Raw genomic sequence first — 19,955 nt, 5'->3', positions numbered from 1 at the left:
GTCACTGTTCATGAACCACAACTGTCAACCAAAAAAAGGCATGCACACATCGTTTAACATGTAAGAAAATGTGTCATGTACCCCTCATTTCAGCAATCTACTAAAAGCCTAACCCACCATACAAGTGTCTTGGTGAGTGAGGATGCATGTTCTGGCACTTGGCAGAAACTAAAGGACAGAGGACACAGGTTTACATTTGGGCTCTGGGTTTTTCCATTGTGTGGTCTTTGGGACTCTACTCAACTTCTGTGACTACGTTTCTTCTACAAAGGGCTGAGCGTGAGGCTCCCAACAGCCTCAAACTTTTATATGCCCTTTACAGTTTGTGGTTAGAATGAAATACGGCTACACATGTCACTGCTCTGCCAATGTATTATTCTGGGTTTGGTTGGGAGTTTTAGTAAAACTTGTAAATACTCATGGACAAGGATTTGAATGAATTTTTGATTCTTTATCCATACTTTATAGTCACTAGATCTTTATGGAAAAAATCTTTAAAGGAAGCATAAAAATGCTATGACAAGGGAACACACAAAACCAAATAGATCATGGACTTCCACCATGTTAAAAATTACGTGTATAGGGAAAGGACTGGAAAGAAATATAAACCAACATGTTAATAATTAGCCATCATTACATGTTATTGGCAGGACTGGGATAGTTATTACTTTTATTTTTTTAATCATTCCTAGAATAAAAAAATTTCTACATGGGCTTACATTGTAAATTAAAAGATGTTTGAGGAATGTCTATGTAACTCTTGCTGGTCCTCTTCTGCTTTCTGTCTCACCTTTTCAGTGTTGTTAGGGGAGAAATCAACTTTCCCATTCTCTGCACCCCATATTTAGGCAGCAGTATCAAGCTAGGAGCAAGGCCAGCTGATTCAAATATTTTGGAAGAAAAGGGAATTTCATGTGTTTACTAGCACTAGTGGGTTCTATTTAAGGCAAGTGGGTCCTGTATGTTGGTGACTGGGCACAAAGCTAAGGCCAGGAAGACTAAGACAGGCTCCTTTCTAGCAAACTATTAAAACTCATGTGGTCACTGCTCTGAGCTCTGAGCAACCTCCTCCTCTTCAGCCCCTGATGAACAACTAGATCTGATTCTTAGCAGGCCCCCTCCAGTCGAAGGTCAGAGTATGCCCCTGTTGGTAACATATTTGGAGCACTGCTCCTAACTGGGGGTGCTATGCCGAATTCTCTAGATTTACACAGGGAAGCTGAAACATTTTCTGTGATGGGGGAAAAAAAATCAGTCCGCCTGGAAATGGAAATAGTTGTATCTATTAAAGTGGGGATGAAAGGGAGAAGCACGGGCACTGCATTCAGAATGGTGGAAAGTCTCTGTCCTCTTGCCCATTCTGTTAACCTACAGTTAAAGTTCTATGGACATGCAGAATTCCTAAGTGAGAACATGGGATCCTCACAGATGGTGACTAAGGGGCCAGCAATAATGCATGCTTCTGTGCAGTGTAGGCCAGACGCTGCAATTGTGGCCTCCGAGGGAAGAGGGGAGATCAGGGCTTTTAGAAGAATAAAAAACAACCCACAGGATTCTTAAGGAGCCCATTATGCCCCAGAGGTATACACATGTAATTGCTTCCTCATGCAAATTATGAATTTTAAGCAATTCACTCATGCGATGGAGAAGATACCACCTCACACCCACTGGGCATGTTTCATTAATTCATTTTGCAAAAAAGTCAGATGCATCTAGTAGATTTAAAGAGAAAATAAATGAAGAACCAAAAACAGCAGAAACTTTGCAGGAAAGACATAAAAGTACCCAAAATATCCCTAGTACTTATTCTAATATTGATGGTACATATTTTCCCCTCTATGAAACATTTAAAAAAGTCTATCAGATAATCCTGGAAGGAGTAAAATACTCGGGAAGAAAAGAACAAAGTAGGAAGATCTTTTGTGCCAAAAAAGCAAACACTGAGTGGGTTACAAGTATTCCATCAGTGGCCTAAGATATCTAGATGGGTGTGCTGCTCTCAAGAGCGGATATCCTGGGGGGCCCCGTGGCTTGTGTTCTCATGGTCAGGGCAGGCTGGTTAATCTGCATAGCTGGGGCCTTCAAAACATTCTAAGATAATATGACCAGATAACTCTTAAAAATAAGACTGGGGAATTAGTCCTAGAGTAGTTCTTAGGCATTATTTTTTCCATTAATGTGTAAACTCTGGTACTTATAAATTATGTGATCCAGGCAAATTACTAAACTCCTTTAGCCTTTGCTATCTCATCCACAAAACAGGGATAATTTCCTATCGCACACAGCCATTGTGAGGATTAACTAGAATAATACATGTAAGCAGAAGGCACCCAGTAAATATTGCCCAATGTAAGCTATTGTCTTTTTTATTACTAGGAGACTTGAGAATTCCTTATAGAGGCCACTTAATTGACTGCTGACTTGGCTGTTGTCTGAGTGACTATAAGTAAGGCTCTTTCAAGGCAAACTGCTTCAAATCTCTTCTTGCCTATATTAAGGGTGCTTGGGTCTTGAGTGCCTAATTTTCAGTGCATTTAAAATCTTGATCAGAGTTTCTCTTCCAATTATTTAAGCATTATTTAACCTACCTTGTTATATACTTATTTTTAAAAGACTCAGAACATTTATCTCAAAAAACACCATATATAATTTCACAGGAAAATTGAAATTATTTACTGTCTTCCGATGACCATGCCATCTGTGTGCTTCTATGATCTTAAGTATCCTAGTCACATGGTCTCTGTGAAATAGAAGCCATTGAAATGCAAATACCTAGAAGTAATGGATGGGCTGTAAGTATTCTTTAGCCTAGTTATGGCTAAAAAAGCATGGTTAGAACTTTCGACCTATCTCTAATTTAACTGACTCATGCAGATGCTCCAACATGCCCAAAACACTGGACTGAGAATTGGAGGTACAAAGATGACTCTGACTTAAGTCTCTGTCCTTAAGGATCTTACACGGCCTGCCTGTCCTCATATTGGGACATCAGGAGAGACAGACACAGAATAACAACTTACCTTTAAGAGAAGTATGTATGATGAGCTATGGAAAGTGGTTAATTCTGCCTGAGAACTGGGGAAAGGTCTGTGGGGGAAGAGTCATATGACCTGGGTACTGAGGAGGAGTAAGAGCTTCTCTCAAGGCAAAGGAAAGTATGTTTTAAGGTCATAACGAATAGGAAGAGTGAGGGAAGATCGGGTATAAAAATATATGGCTGCTCAGGAATCGCAAATTGTCCAGTGAGGTTGAAACACCTGGTGGATAGTGGAAACCTAGGGTGGAGTTTCCAAAAATGGTTAGAAAAAGATTCAGACAGTCAAGGACCTTATGTCACAGAGGGTGCTGGACTGCTTGCACAGACAACAAGATACCTTTGGGAGGCTTTTCAGCAGGTCAGGGGCTTTTCAGTGGGGAAAAACCAGAGGCTGGCCAAGGGGGTGACTGGCTATGGCAATAGTCCACACTCTGAAATAGGCCCAAGAGACAGTAGTGGGGAGAGAGGAGGAACAGATAGACATGGAAGAGGGAGAATCCAGAGGACAGGAGACTGAAGTAGGAGAGAAAGTAAGTTTTTGATACATTGGGGTCCTCACTGATTTAACTAAATGAATGGTGACCTCTTTATAAGGCTACGAATACATTTATAATCTAAGAAAACCACTTAAGCCTTCTGCATTTCCGTCTGTTTCTTAAAGTTGCCATGTATTGAGTTCTCACGAGTAGGTAGTCTGTTGTTACTTAACACTTCCAGCGTTCCTATACTATTATTAACCTCACTTTACAGAAAAGGAAAAGTGAGGTTTAGAATGGCTAAGGGATTTGCCAAAAATCACAGTAGCAGAAATATAAACTAAGGTTTACCTTACATCTTCTGTCACCCTCAATTTCACTTATAATAACAGCAAGAATTGTAATGTCTTTTACCAAATTCTAAGTCAAAGTACGCAATTTGTACTTTCTTCGTCTCTGATTTTTTTCACTCAATGCATTTACTTCTCTTCATTTTATCTAGCACCCCCACATTAAATATGATCAATCAGTTTCTCAGGACCAGAACTACCTAAGCAAACCACAGGCACCTATGCGCATGTGGAAATTGAAGGTGGCAAGAGCACCTACAGGTATACTGACATCACTTTTACTCTAATTTTGTTTTTGCAAAATTACTGTTGTCCAAAACCTGACATTATTGATTTTTCTTTTTTAAATCTTATTTAGAAATGGCAAGTGTGGACAAATAGGACCAGAAGTGCGTTTGTAGCCTCTTGAGGTAGTATAGTTGGCCCTTATTATCTGTAGATCTCTTATTTGCAAATTTGCCTACTCACTACAATTGCTATAACTTCAGTATTTGGGGTGCTCCTGCAGTCATTTGTGTACATTTACATCATTGAAAATTTTGAGTTGCCCAATGTGCACATTTCAAGCTGAGACTGAACAAGGTAACACTGACTTCTGATTTCAGTTCTCAGGTTGTAACAGTATTCTTTAATGGTCTATTTAGTGCCAGTTTTTTTGCACTATTATGCTTTTTGTTAGTGGTGTCTCTGTTTAAGATGGACCCTACATGTGGAGTTGAAGAGCTACTGGATGATCCTAAGTGCAAGAAGCTGTGATGTGCCTCATGGAGAAAATGCATGTTAAGCTATATTCAGAAATGAGTTAATGGTGTGGCTGGCTGTGAGTTCCATGTTAATCAAACAACACTATATTAAATTAAGGTCTCTTTAAACAAAAATATACATGAACAAGCTGATGCACTGATTGGCCTATGAAAATGTTGTGACCAGAGCTCTGTATTTTCTCTAACAGTAAAGGTTCAGTATTCGTTAATTCAGTGTTCACAGCAATTTTCTAGAATACAAATACAATGATTGAGAAGAGACTGTTTTGTGGTTGGATGGGGATAATAAACCTCATCTCAAATCAAGAGGTCTGGATTATAATCCAAGAAGTGGCAACAGACTTCAGTTGTCCAAGTTTTAAATTGTCTGTAAAATGGGAATATTAATATTCCCATTAATATCTCAGTAGTAATAGTATAGCCCCACGGAATTATGAGGATAAACTGAGATGATACACAATAAATATATCTTCCTAAGTGCCTTCTTCGGCACTTAGAACATCTCAAGTTATTTTTAATGTGTCATCATTATTTAAGTTTGGGAGCTATTTCGAAACTATACTTTATGATTTGAAGATCCACATTTTCTTCCACATTTAAAAATCTCTGGGATCTTGAGCTAGATAAAATACAGTATTTTACAGACACCCTCACTTAAGAGTGCTCTTAAACTGGTGTTGACTGTAAGCTTTCTAATAAACTTTGACAACTCACTCTAACTTGACACACTCTGTTGAGGTTCCCTGTCATTTTCCTACTTTTAATAACCTCTCAACTCTCCATACTCCTAATCCAAAATATCTGTTCTTCTTGTGACTTTTAAAAACTATTTTCACTTCCTTTTAAAAAAATTAAGCTTTTGAACAGTCTAATTACTATTGTGATAATCTAATACAAAAGAAAATGTGCTAATGTCATTTCCTTGGGATAAAATATTTAATTGCCTACATCTGCAAGTATCTTTGGAAAGTGAGTACTTTCTAGAAGCTCCCGACTTGCATGTGGCTGGTAATAAGACTTTGTTGAATATTTAACAAATAACACAGGGTCCCTCAGGGGCATGGAAAACAACATACCTCTCTCTTTTTGATAAGGTCTAACACTTTCCTTTGCCCCTTTTATAGCTGCCCAAGTGAAATCATTTTTCCCTGCAGACTAAGAGGCTCATTTCTTATGAACTCTCACTTCAAGAACTGTTCTCAGACATAAGTGCTTTATTCCAGGTGAACAAGTGAAACAAGAATCTCAGCACTGCTCAAAAGCATGACTCTGGAGTGGCACAGAAGTGCCTGGGGTACACTGTCTTGGCCCTGATCTGTGGCAGATGCCCCAACTTCTTGTTAACCTTATTTCCTCTGCTAACTGCTGAATACTACTTTCTCCTTTGTAATCATCCATCCTGCTTTGCTGTAAAAAGACTGAACCTATAAGATAAGGATAGAGTCTAGGAGAAGAAATCCCTAGGTTTATCCAGGGAAATGGACTGGCCTGTAAGGACAACAGAGACCAACTGGGGCAAGCAGGAAACAGCAACTGCTTAAGGAAAATCAACTCTTTAGGGAAAATCAATAGGGGAGCTACCACTTACAAAATACTGTTACGTGCACAGCCAGTATATTATTTATTGTCCTTTTCTTTAAAGGGGTATCTAAAAACATTTCCTATCTCTCCAACACTCACAGCTAAGAGTGAAAAGTGGATTCTTGGGTGATCATTCAGTCTGATTTATTTAACCAAAAGGTGAGGGCAAGAAGATGGTAACATTTCCCTTTGGTTTAAGTTTTCATCCCCAAAGGACCCTTTCAACCTGATGCCCATTATGAAGGTGTCCTGAGAAATGAGGAGATATGATAAGTAATCACAAATAAGCTCACGGTTCCTGAACTTTGCACTGTTTTTTCTATTCACAATTGTCAACTGATTTCTACCTATACAGTTGGATTTCAATGTGGATTATTTAAAGTAATCATAACTCTCCATGTGCTGTTAGTAGTTCAAGCTCACAGATGGGGTTGTAAACAGGGCTGGCATATTTGCAGTAAGAATGGTAAACAGTAGCTTAATTTTATAGCCAGTGTTATTCAATGTCTGGGCAGCAAGAGGAGTCAAGAAATTGCAGCACTTTCGTCTTTCTGGGGAATAGAGGGCCAGTGGTGAATTATCACTGACACAGATATTTTACCTGGTACAGATTTAAGAAAACGGGAGATGGATTAAACCCCAAATTTGCTTGGTACCAAGGACAGAAGGCTGCCACGCCAAATATTTAGGATGAGGAATTAGACAACAATGCTCTGGACATCTGTGTTACTGACTTCCCTGTACAATGAAACTCTTACCCACAATCGGAAAAACTGATGTAAGTATGCATAGTTGGCTGATCTCTGTAACCAACTGCTTCCTCTCCTATGAGAGATGAGGATGGGGAATAAGATAAAATATTCCACTGGTGATAAAATTCATAGTTAATTGACCATAATGTATGGGACTGTGAAAGTTGTAAAATCCCAGTTTATTAGTTGCACCCACATTCTCAGACCTGACGAAGCCCGCAAGCACTCTGGTTCTACTGCATTCACCCAGTTCCTACCCAGGCTCTGTCCTCCAGTCAGAGCCTATTTGTTTGGGAGACACCTAGCGTTTGCCTCTTACCCCAGGGCTCCCGTGCAAAAAAAGGGGGATGGATTTACTTCACTACTTTCTTCTCCCCCATGAGATCACACTAAATCTAAATTCCAAAATATTCTGAACCAAACTCAGTTCTATTTGGGGAATTCATTTTTAAATGAAAGGATAGAAGGAAAATAAACATCTGATCTGGCAATTCTTAACATTTGTTTTTACTCTCTAAGTGCACTAATAAGTGAATAACTTCCTTCAATATTTCTTTTTTAGAACAGTTGCCAAACTGGGTGGTGCAAAAACAGTAAGAAAAGATCCTAATTTCTACTTTAAATGTGTATCAGCCTTAAAATTTTTAATTTTTCATGTATGTTTTGTTTGGGACATAATGTATTAGTATAGTACAACATGTATGTAATTGACCAATAGATAAATGCACTGATGACAACACGATCAAAAATTTTTACCAGTGGACTGGTAAAAAGTAAAAAGTTTGAAGATGTTGTTCTAGCTAATGATCTTAATACCTTTGAAAACCAGAAATGAATTCAAAGATGTCGCAAAGTCAGTACCTTTCCAAATAAAAAAAAAAATGGCTTAGCAACCCAGGGAAGATCTTGCCATAAAGATGAGTTCATTACTCTACAAATCTTGTGTCTCCAAGAGGCAGGAAATGCCTCATGTTTAGCCAGGGGCACAAATAGTTTGGAATCAGCTTAATTACTGGTCTGTCTTTGATCTATTTCTTTTTGTTTACAATTGCTTATTAACTTTAAGGAGAAGTTTGCATGCTAAAAAGAGATGATGCCTATTGAAACTTAACAAGAAAGGTGAGAAATTAATGGAATACAATAGCTACAACAGATCATTTGTTCAGCACTACTCCAGTCCTGCCTCTGAAGGTATCATTTTATTTTAATTTCTATCACTGAATAATAAAGCACATATATCAAAGTCTCTAAAAATACAAAAGCCATTTTAAAGGAACAGAATCAGTTTGGGAACACAATTCAGACTCAGAGCACTCAATCTCTTACTGCACCACATCTAGGAGTCACTTTCATATTGAAAAAGAAATTTTTTTTTTTTTTTTTTGTGGGACCCTCACCGGGGAACGAACCGGCGCTAACCAGAGCTGCAGAGGCTGTGGGCAGCCTGGCAGCCCAGCGCTCAACCGCTGCGCCACCAGGGGAGGCCCGAGAGAAATTTTTAATAGAACTTTGTTTTTTAGGCATATGCCCAAGAAGACCTAGATGCTTAAACATAGACAGTGGCTCATCCTGAAACTTCATTTTGGCACTGGTAAGCTAAGGGCATCTTGTGCATGACTGTTTTCCCCAACTTTTTTCTACAACACTGGCCCCAAACAAACATTTACTATAAATGCATGAATATGTACATGACAGAAACTTATCAAAGAAAACTTAGAATGGAAGCTTCACAAGGCCAGAAACTAGAGGTAGAAATGACTGATGATTCATTAAGCCTTCTATGGAAAATGTGTTATGGAAGGGTCACTACAAAGAAACCCAAGTCCTTAAAGATTAACCCAATCAGATTCAAAACTGATAGATTCCACAAACGAATGAATGCCCCAAGAGAATACTATATAAAGATACCCCTTGATCTGGCAAAACACAGATCTTGAATGAAGCCTGCCTGCTGTGCAGGTGTCTCTTAATAAACCTGCCCCTTTCAAATAAAGCTCTCTGCCCACCTGTGTCTATATAGGTGCCTCTTTTTTATTAATAAGCCTGCCCTCTTTATTGCAGCTTTTGCCTGTTTGTGTCTATGCAAACATCTTTTCCCATACTAAACTCATTGTGTGCTGCTAAATGAGAATCTGCCAAAACCTTTCTCAGAGGGAAACCAAGGATTCCACTCACTGAACCCCAATATCAGAACCCCATCATACACGCATACAAGATAACAGAATGAGTTATAAACTGGCTTATAAAAAACATGGCAGGTTACCTGGGACACTCTCTAATTTCCTTCTGAGCTCTTCATTTTCTTGTTGCAATGAAATAACCTCCTGCTCCAGCTCTTGGCATCGAGGACAATAGCCTTCTTCTTCCTCCTCCTCTTCTTCCTCAGGCAGTGTCGAAGAGGATGGGTGGCCGTGGGATTCAGATGTTGCTGGGGAGGTCCAGCCACCTAATGTATGAACTGGGGAGGTTGACAGAGGATCCACATCAGCCAGGTGGCCATACTCATTGACTGAAGAGGGGTTTGGTGTTGGAAAGCTCCCCGAGAGCAGGTAATTTTGTAGGGAGTCAGTGAAAACTCTCAAAAAGGCAGAAGTCTGTTGTTTCCTTTGCATATATTGCATCTCTATGTCAACATTGTCTGAGGTCTGACTGTGGACGCCTTTCCCAATGTGACACTGGTCTTGTCTTTCAGTATAACTTGAACCTTCCTGTTTTACGCAAGAAATCATGGACTGAGAATGGTTGGAGTCCAGAAGTTTTCCTCCACAGTTTAAGAGGTTAAGGACGCGGCTGCATTGTTGGGCAAAAGCATCCAAGATCATCCGACTCTCTGAAACACATGAAAAGAAACATCAGAGACTGAACGTCAAAAACAAGTAAGGTCCTCTATTTTGAGTGCAACATTCAAAAATGTTAAGACTATATATTCTTAATCTGTTACAAACCAAAGTGACATGGTGAACTTGCTTTTAATAGGATTTATAGCTTTCTATTGTTCTATGACTGCTGGGATGCCTGTTGAATGACCCCCCACCCCCACCCCCAGCCCTTTCCTCTGGGAAAGGACTGGTCTGTGACTTTGGGGACCTCATAGAGATTTCCCTCTCGATGGCAATAACTGGACTGCACAGGTCTGAACTCACACCTTTGGCTTCATTAATATCCTTACTCTAATGAATCGAGCCAGCCACAGCAGACTCAATTCCTCATTGATAGGCGGGCTTACAGCAATCATTACTTCTATTTCTGGAGTGCCCTCATGCCCTTGCTATTAATCAGCTGATACAATCCCTGCCGAGAGTGAGAGTACGTTGCTCCCAGATGCAAACTGGAGAAGAGAGATAAGTCTTTTTGAAGAGCTCACTAGACATCTAAGGTAAAACAGAGTGGGCCTGTAAGGCAAATGATGATGAACCCCAAAGCAAAACTCTGCGTTAACTAACATCTGTGTTCACTATTCTCAATTATCGGCTACTTTGGATTTCTACTCAATGTATAGGTTCATCCATGTCAGTATCATATGAAAAGCAGCAGTGCTGCTGCTTAGAGCCTCTTTAGTGGTTTTCCAAAGTTCCTAAAATGGTGATGTACTAAGAGTATCAGTCAGTTCACAGACGCAAATGCCAAAGCATATTAACTGTCAAACAGTGAAAAGCAAAAATTCACTGCAAAAACAAACCAAAAAAGGGGCCTCCCCTGGTGGCGCATTGGTTGAGCGCTGGGTTGCGAGGCTGCCCGCAGCCTCTGTAGCGCCAGTTCGATCCCCAGCCACCAGCGAGGGTCCCACAAAAAAAAAAACCACACACACAAAAAAACAACAAATCAAAAAACCCAAAATGGGATTGCAAATGGTCTAAGGGCCTTGAAAATTCACCCTAAAAGTAAACATCATAGTGCAGATTCCCTTCTTTCCTGACCACACCTAGAGTGGGCCTTGTATAAATACAGAAGTACTTTTTAGGGCTTAAGTAGTGGTATGAGGATGCCTCTCATTTCCTCTCCCCGCTACCCCCGGATAAAGACGATGAAGAAAATACTGTAGATTTTATATGTCAATAACTACTGTATTTCTCTTGGGATGGGGGAGAAACAATTTTAAAATGGAAAAAAAAAAAACCCACAAAAAAACCCCACAACCCACCAAAAAAACCCACCAAAAAAACCCTGAGATGCTCGAGGGCTTGTATGCAGACAACGAACTGGAATAGCTACAAAAATTCAACTTTTCCAGATAATTCAGGATGTATAGATAGTGCAACCTTTCTTCAGAAACCTTTATGTAGTACTTCTGTTATAGGACAGGGAGAGGGGCAGCCCAAACCCCGCAAACCTGCCTATTCTAAATGGGTTCTGCCATCCGCCGCATCAACACAAAACACATGAGACTAATGGGAAGGATCTTTAATAAAACTAGGAAACAATACAGGTAAGGCAAAGAGTCTAGTTTCTAAACGAAGCACCCAAAGTTACCCGTCCCCTCGTGGGTAAAAGTCCATCCATATGGGATCGGCCCAGAACAAGGCCCCAAAGCCTGCTACAAGTCTAAAGCATCTTCCAGTGGGGACACACAGAAAAGGGTCACAAACAACCGGACAAGCGCGGAAGAAAAAGAGCAAAATCAACATCAAGATAAAAGCTGCCATTGTCACCTCCCCACAGGTCTCACCCACATCTGTGTCACCCAGTCCACGACCAAAAGACAAGCGCAGCTTCTTCACGTGTCTGTAGGCTCCATCCTGCCTCCTTCCTCAGTCTCTTCTGCAGCTTCTCCTCTTCCTGCTCAGCTCCACCCTTCCTTGGGTGGGGCAGAGAACCTGGAACCTCCCCCTTTCCTGGGGACCACCCTGTTACACTTATTCAGTCACTGTTTTTTTTTTTAAAGATTTATTTATACAAGCACTGGGTACAGTCAGAAGCGCGGGAGGGTGAGAGAATTCACCAGAGCCAGAGCCAGAGAGGGGAGCAGAGCAGGCAGAAGGACCGAAGTACACTGCTGAGGGGAGCAGCGGGCGGCAGGAGAGGTCTGCGTGCCGTGTGGGACCCTCCTCCGGTGACCGGGGAGCAGCCGGGGATCGAACTGGCACCGCAGAGGCCGTGGGCAGCTTCGCAACCCAGCCCTCAACCGCTGCGCCACCGGGGAGGCCCCACTGTGTTGTTTTTTTTCTTCTTTCATGAAGTACTAAAGATATTGGGAAGAGGGCCCAAGTCCTGCCTTTCAAAAATTTAAAAAGAGTACATCCTTAAAGCCCGGAGCACAGTCAGGCACACACAGAAACCATCCCTCACATTGCCCAAATCTATAAAATGTTACCTTTTCTAAATCCCTCTAAAAAATCACCATTGAGAACAGAGTCACATCTCTCCAGTTCAGATTAAAGGAGGCCTCATTATATGAGGCCACTGGGTTTTAGTGCACTGGAGTTTGGGGCCAGGACAGTACCGCAAGAAATACTTGCTGAATACATATGGGGCTCTCTCTCTTTCTTTTTAAGATTTATTTATTTATGCATACAAGAGCTGGGGTACAGGCCAGAGGTGTGGGGGGTTGAGAGGATTTACCAGAGACAGAATGGGGAAAGAACAGGTGGATCTACTGAAATACATTGCTGAGGGGAGCAGCGGGCCAGACAGGAGAGGTCTGCCTCTGCGCCATGTGGGTTAGCTCCCTGGAGAGGGATCGGACTTGTGCTGCATTGGTTGCGTATAGCTTCATAGCGCAGAAATTTAATCCCTTGCACCATCAGGGAGGCCCCCATGTGGAGCACTTGCAAATAAGCAGAGAATCTTAATTTAGAGCATTTCAGATTTGCTTGGCTGAGGTGAGGTTGGCAATACAACTCTAGGCAGGCTGACAGTCCACAGGTTTATTTTCTTGGAATAGTGCTTCTTCATTCACACTTAGGGTCATGCTACGACATAGGCAGGATAGCCCCTGCCTTGACATCATCTCCTCTCCAGTCCATCTCTCCCACATTCAGGTACATAACCTCCTCTCTCCCCACAGTTAGGCACCCAAGATCCAGGAATTCCTTCCTTAAACTGCTTTCAGGGCCTGTGATGTTCTCTTTCCTGAGCCATTCTCTCCCAAAGACAGACTCTGGTGCCAGAGTTTAGAAGCTTGGATGCGGGCATTTATCTGTATGTGTGAATGTATGTGAGCTCCCTCCTGGTGGAAGACAGAGGGATGGGAAGAGAAGGTCAAGGGCTGGCTGAAAACTCTTAAGTCAGATCTGGTTATTACAAAATTATATTTGTCAGGGTGAGTGGATCAAACACACTTATTGAATACTTTATTCATACCTTTTATAATTACTTAGAGCTATAGCATACGTTTATGCTCTAGTCACAAATCCCACAATTGTCAGGCATTGGCTAATTTTTTTGCACAACTAAGTGCAAAGAAAAAAGCCAGATGCCAGGTATAGTTTCAGGCTAGAAATGATTGATGGGAAGTTGATTGAAGAAACAGCCAAAGTAAGGTCTACTTACTATCCTGGAGAAGCAGCAATATGGCTATCTTTCACACACCAAACACTGGAACTGATGAGAGCTCCGCCCTCAGCTGGGGTGGAGGGTGGGGAAGAACTGAGCTCATGATTTAATTCAAAATTTCAGAAGACCTCAAATACTAGGTCCTCATTTCTTTACAATGACCAAAACCAAATAAACAAGAAAGTAAATGGCTGAACCATACAAATGGGGGAGGGTTACATGTTACACTGTCATTTCCCTACTTCCGGGTTTTTGTTCTTTTATTAGTAAAATCAAAGGATGATATTGATTGGGAATTTTCAATTCTAGCTCACTAGCAGTTTTCATTCATTTTAATCCTATAATCCCATTCTAGACCTGAAGTTGTATTTACTGGTTGCATTTTAATCAGCATAGTCCCAATTGATTTACAGCTTGTAGTCCTTTAACATAACCTTGATGAAAGGAACAAAATATGAAAGAAAAGTCTAAAACAGAATTGTCTAGAAAGACCTGCTTGAATGTATTCATTCAATGTCCTAAAATACACTCAGTAGTGTTAATCATATTGATAAATCACATTAGAGTATAGATTTTAAGGGGGGAGGAATCTGACTTAGGGACAAGTATGATTTATTTTCTTAATTGAAGGATAAACTCATAATATGCTAAGAAAAATAATTATGCAATATACTATGTTATGAAGATAATGTATTAAAGTGCATTCAGAATATCAGAGGCTAGCTACCATCATAAAACATTGCTTGTGTGAAGTTTTTTTTTTTTTTAAATGCTTCATTTGGAATTTGTCCTCAGAATTGATACATTAAAATAACAACTCAAAGTTGAATTTCTCGCTTTTCTAGTACCTTAAAATATGTGAATAGTAATTTAACATCAATACATTGAAGAGTGTGATGAAAAATATGACTATTATACTTGGTGGAAAAAAGCAAATCTTTCCACTTAGTACATATTGCAGCCAGCAATATTTTAGCTCTTCAGACAGAATATAATTAGAAATGCAAGTACTGTGCTTTGCCCATTATCGCTATGAAATGGAGAAAAGTTCTGTTTTCATGTGAACACAATTGAATGGTCACTGATCCATGATTCTTAATTGAGCAAAGTGTGAACATGTATTTTGAAATTTTTTTAAACTGTTTTTTTTTTCTCCTAGTCACAGACTGCTCTACTCAACTGATGGCAGGGAAGTACGAAGTCGACAGTTTACAAAGGTACTTTAAAAGTGTCTACTTTTTCCTTAAACTTCTCAAAAATTGAACACCAGAAAATGTTAATAAATCACAATCACAGAGTACTCTTAAACATGCACACCTCTAATTTATTTTGCTTTATGGTGTAGTCTACTGGGAGATAACATCATGCAACAAATTGTGCCTTTTCCGATTCCAAAATCTGAACCCATGATTATTTTTTTAATTAAAAAATTCATTTCTTGAAATTCGTGTGAATTTAATCCATCCTAAATCTGATAAATGAATAGGAAAAGGGATGGGAACTCGGCAATCAAACACTGGCTCCCTACTCTAACATCCTTCTTTGTAAGTAAAGCCTTGAATGGAATTTGCCCATCACAGCATATCCCCAAGAGTATTCTGCTTCTACGAGGGAGATCACAGTAGTCGAGATTAGTGGTAACCTTTTGATTTTAGCCCAGTGAAGGGTGAAATATATTAATATTAAAAATGCAGAAGCAAAAAAAATTTTTTTCTGTGACCTACTATCATGTACCCGTATATTTTATCTACTAAGAGGATTTTCAAGTAGTTCAAAATAGATGATTTCCTCAAAACATTAATATAGCATCTTTTTAGTGAGAAGACTTCATGGCATAGAAAACAGAAGTTAGAAAATGAAAGCATCTTTGGAAGCATTACTCTTGTCTTAAATCAATGAACTATGTCTTTTAAAAAAAATGCCATCCAATTTTTTTTCATAATGGCAAACATCAACACAGCAAAACAGGATGCAATTTTTCTAAATAAATAAATCAATGATGTGTCAAAAATTAACAGATGAGTTAATATACTCGGTGCTATCAAAACCAGATGGTGCTTCCTAATATTCATCCTGCTCAGTCAATCCTTGAATATTTTCTGGACCATCGGTATATAAAATAGGATGCTGCTATTTGTGATGGCAAACAAAAGCAATCATGCCTGCCAAGCACATACTATAACAGGCAGCATTTCAGCTCTGCTAGACAGAAAGTAATTAGAATGCTTTTAATGTCCAAAAGAATGATGCTGATAGGCTGCCACAGATGTGTAGATTTATGAATATTTATATGGTGGTTTATAGCTGACACTTTTATCAGTTGAAGAAGATAAAATATCTGCCTGACTCAAAAGCTTGACAGTCAGGTTAATAAAATCTCATTAAAGAGAATGACCTATGCAATTATATAGGATTTATTGTAATTCATTTTTGATTGTACTCTGCTTAAAGATGCAATTTCCCATTTCCTGATGCCAAATTTAGGCTGCATATCAAGATCTACGTGGGTTTTAACTCTAAGCCTCCCACAGAGGAAAAATATGCTTTTAAAACCATGGTATATTACCCCTTTTAAGGAAAATTATACTCTTCATGAGATTTTATAAGAATGCTGAAAAAATCTATTTTTAATCACATATTTCTTGTCTCAATCGTTTATGGCCCTTAATGGCAAATAATGTTCACTTAAATCCTTTCATCTTTTCACTGCATTTACTCTGGACAGTTAGCTCCCTCCTATCCTTGACTCATTTCATCACATCAATGTTTTGACTATTTTCAGTTTACAAGGCAAGCTGAGACATTTCAATAACACTTTTGTGAGGGTGCAACAAGCAAATCACCACCCCCACCCAGTATGCTGAAATGGCCGGCAGCCTGTGCGCACAAGCTCATTGGTTCAAAGTGGAACCACTGGCTCCTCAATGAACCAATCAGCTCTTCAGGTGACTGTCCCTCTGATGGCCACTCACATCACTATGCCTGTTAAGAGATGGCTTTGTCCATCAATTATTAATATTATGACCACAATTCAAGGTTCTAGCTATGACCTTTTTTTCGGGGGGGTGGGATGGGGTGGGGGTAAAAGGTGGTGGACCAGGATTTTTCTCTGCTGCATGGAAGGAACCCACCATCCATTCCCATCTTTCCAACAAGCACATAGCATCCTATCCTCCGTGCTACCAAGCTTACCTCTCTATGACCTCTCTTAAATGAAAAGAATCCTTGAGAAGAAAAGGAAGTAAGCAAAACCCTTTTTTATTCCTTGAGATTCACCAACGTTGTGATTTCTACCTGAGGCAGAGACAAACTGAATAGAAGATTAGAAAGAAAAAAAAAAAAAAAACACTGAAAAAGAACATTTAGAATAAGGTAAAGAAAAAAATAAACTCCTTATGAACCAAAAACAACAGGGGTATTATCAGAGTAGAAGAGGTCATGGAAAGGGGTCAGAAGTGACTGATGCAGAAAAAAGAAAAAATACTAGAAAAGCAGCAGAAAAAAGCAAGGCAAACATGGAAATGAGAAATGACAGACTTACAGTGCCTATAGGGAAGTAAAAGATTAAAAGGCAGTCAACAAAGCCTGAGAAGAAAAAACAAGATTAGAGTGAGTGAACTGGGCAAACACAGAGAACCCCAATGAATAAGGTGGAACTCCAGCCCCGCAAAGGAGCATGCAAAATACAGAAAGTGGGAAAAGGATCCAAACTTCTGAAAAACAAGAGGAAAATAAAAAAAGACAAAGCAGAGCTGGGCAATAAACATGGGCATGAACAAGATAGAGCAAGGAAAGAAATAAGACCTCAAACCCAGAAAGAATGAAAACCTCATTTCGAAGGGAGAACATCAGAAGAAAAATGAAGTGGCAAAAGAAAAATGGAAGTAGCCTCACAATGAATATAAAGACACAATAGAACATTGGACCCAGAGCAACTACAAAAACAACAGACCCACAAACAATAAGGACACTCAAATAAGAACCCCACTCAAAACCTTCCAGCATCTCCCAACCAGCCAGGCAGGCGTGCGACAGAACGAGTCTTCACTATAACCTGCAATTAGATTTTCTTTCTGAAAACCAATCCTTCATGTGTCAAAATATTGACAAACAACCGAACATTAGCGTAGGCATCTAGAACTCATTTGGAGACAATGCTCTTATTCTGATTAGGAAAAAAGCCTTGGGTTCTGTTCACTGACATATAGAATTCGGGGGGCTCCAGAGTGCCAGGGAAGACCTGAAAAGGAACTTTTAGCTTTGACGTGCGGGCTCGCGTGTGCTCAGGGCGCGGGGAGGGCCCCGAGGTGCAGGCCCGGGGGTCTCCACGGCCCACCTCCCTCCCTGCCGCCGGGCAGACGACGTGCCTTTTCTTTCCGGGTCTCCAAGGTACCCCCGGGTGGTAACTCCCCAGAGACCCTTCTGCAGGGCCCGGGCCCAGCAGCTCGGTCGGCTCGGGACCCGGCGGTGCAGCAGGGTCTTCCCAGCTGGGGTGGGCATGGGCGGTGGGTCCCACGCCACGCTGCGCTCTGGGGTGCGGGGAGCTGGGGGCTGGTGAGGTCTCCTTCCCTGAAGACGGCCGCAGGGGCGAGACCCAGACACCGCCCGCGCGGCCGGGCAGAGAAGCCCGGTGTCTGCTCCCCACGAGCTGGGACTCTGGGGTGCGAGGGGCAGGGCGGGCAGAGAGAAAGCCGCAGAGACAGAGCGCGCAGGAGAAACGCCAGCGACAGAAAAAGCAAACAGAGCCCGAGAGCCAGACGCGTGCGGCGCGAGCGGGCGCGAGTGCACCAGAGAGGGGCGAGACGACAGGCGCGGAGAGCAAGTAGCGGGAAGCCAGACAAATGGAGGCAACCGGGCGATGGCGAGAAGTGGAAGGAAAAAGTGAAGCCGGAGAGGGCCAAGGGGACCCCTTGGCCCTCTCCGGCTTCACTTTTTCCTTCCACTTCTCGGGGGTGTCCCCGAGAGCCGCCAGAGCGCAGCCCCGCCAGGCGCCTCGGGGCGCAGCCCCACTAGGGCGTGCGTGTCCCCCACCCCCGCGCACCGGCTGCCCCCCAGCTCCGGGCCGCACCCCCGGGGCCCGCGCGCCGGAGCCACCTGTTAGGCGGCGCGCGCCGTCGGAAGCCCGGCCGCGGCGGGGCGGCGCCGCCCGGAGAAGTTGCCGGCGGCGCGCGAAGGCCTCGGGGGTGCGCCCCGACGCCCCCTCAGCCGCCCGCCCCTCTCCCCGAGGCGCGCGCGCGCCCGCCCGCCCGCGCCGGCGCCTCCCGCCCGGGCCCCCCGCGCGCCCCGGCCGCGGCGGGCAGGAAAGTTGCGCCCGAGTTGGTACCTGCGCTGAGCTCCACGCCGGCGCCGTCGCCGCCGGCGCTGCTGCTCCCCGCGGCCGCCGCCGGGCCCGGGCCGTACCTCACGACGGCGGCGAAAGACGAGGACGACGACGCGGCGGGGCCCGCGGGCGGCGGCGCCGGGGTCCTCAGGGGGCCCGGGGGCGCGGCGGGCGCGCACGACGGTGACGAGGAGGACGCGGCGGCCCGGCCGGGCCCGGGGGGGTAGGAGCTCGGCGCCGGGAGCGGCGGCGGCTCGCTGCTGCTGATGGGGCCGGCGGCGAGCGGCGCGAAGGGCGGCGGGGGCGGCCGGACGTGCGGCAGCTCCACCAGGGTGGGTCTGTCGTAGCGCTTGGCCAGCGCGGGGCGCTTGCCGGGGAACGTCTTGAGGACGCTGTAGGGGCTGCGCTGCTTGTAGATTTTGGGGACGCTGGGCCCCTCCTCCGCGGGCTGCATCTCCTCCTCCATCCTGCGCCCCGCGGCCCGGGCCCGCGCCCGCTCGCGCGCCCCCGCCCCGCCGGGCGCCGGGCTCCGAGGGGGCCGCGGCCGCCCGCCCGCCGGCTGTGCCCCCGAGCGCGCCGCCGGGAGCGCGAGAGCCCGAGCCGCGGCCGCCGCCAACGCCGCCACTGCCGCCTGTCGCCGAGGCTGGCATCGCCGAGCCCCCGCGCGGGGGGCTGCCGCCCGAGCGCTGATTGACAGGCCGCCGCGCCAATGCCTGGAGGGAGAAAGGAGGTAAAGAGCAAGTGTTTAGGGTAATAGCTGCTAATGATAATGGGGGCGGGGGCGGGGCCTGGGCCGCCACCGCCCGCCGGGGCGCCGGTCGGGGTGCGCGCCTCCGACGGGGACGGGGACGGGGGCGCGGTGGGGGGGTTGGGGTTTGGGGCTCGGGGTGGGCAGGGGGCTTGGGGTCGGGGCCGGGGAGGGGGGACGGAGAAGGGGAGAGCCAGACCTGGACGGCGCCCTGGTTACAGGTGGAAGAGGGGGGACCCCAGCTGCGGCCGGGACGAGACTTCGGAGCACCCGACGAGGAGTTGAGGCTCGGGTTGCTGGGGGCGGAGCCCAGAAATGTGCTCCCGGCGCCCCCTGACTGACCTCAAACTCTCGAGGCTGCGCGGAGCGGCGGGGCAGGGTGGCCGGAGGGCGGCTGTGCCCGGGGAGGTGTCGCCGGTTCCTCTGGTGATCGGG

The 19,955-nt window shown here is 43.9% G+C and overlaps 1 protein-coding gene across 1 annotated transcript in view; it reads right to left on the bottom strand.

Moving 5' to 3' along the window:
- The window catches only part of BEND4 (BEN domain containing 4), a gene marked incomplete at both ends in the record, with an annotated part of 31,103 nt that extends 11,865 nt beyond the window's left edge, over nt 1-19,238 (bottom strand). Inside the window, 2 exons of the mRNA XM_084233196.1 lie at nt 9,224-9,790; nt 18,776-19,238. Of these exons, the coding sequence (XP_084089322.1) occupies nt 9,224-9,790; nt 18,776-19,238 (1,030 nt within the window). The remainder of the gene's footprint in view (nt 1-9,223; nt 9,791-18,775) is intronic.
- Nucleotides 19,239-19,955: the final 717 nt, after the last annotated feature.

This window comes from Talpa europaea (genome assembly GCF_964194135.1).
Source record: "Talpa europaea genome assembly, chromosome: 5".
Lineage (NCBI taxonomy): Eukaryota > Metazoa > Chordata > Mammalia > Eulipotyphla > Talpidae > Talpa > Talpa europaea.
Note: the sequence above shows the minus strand (reverse complement) of the source record. Positions and strands in the feature narration are given on the sequence as shown.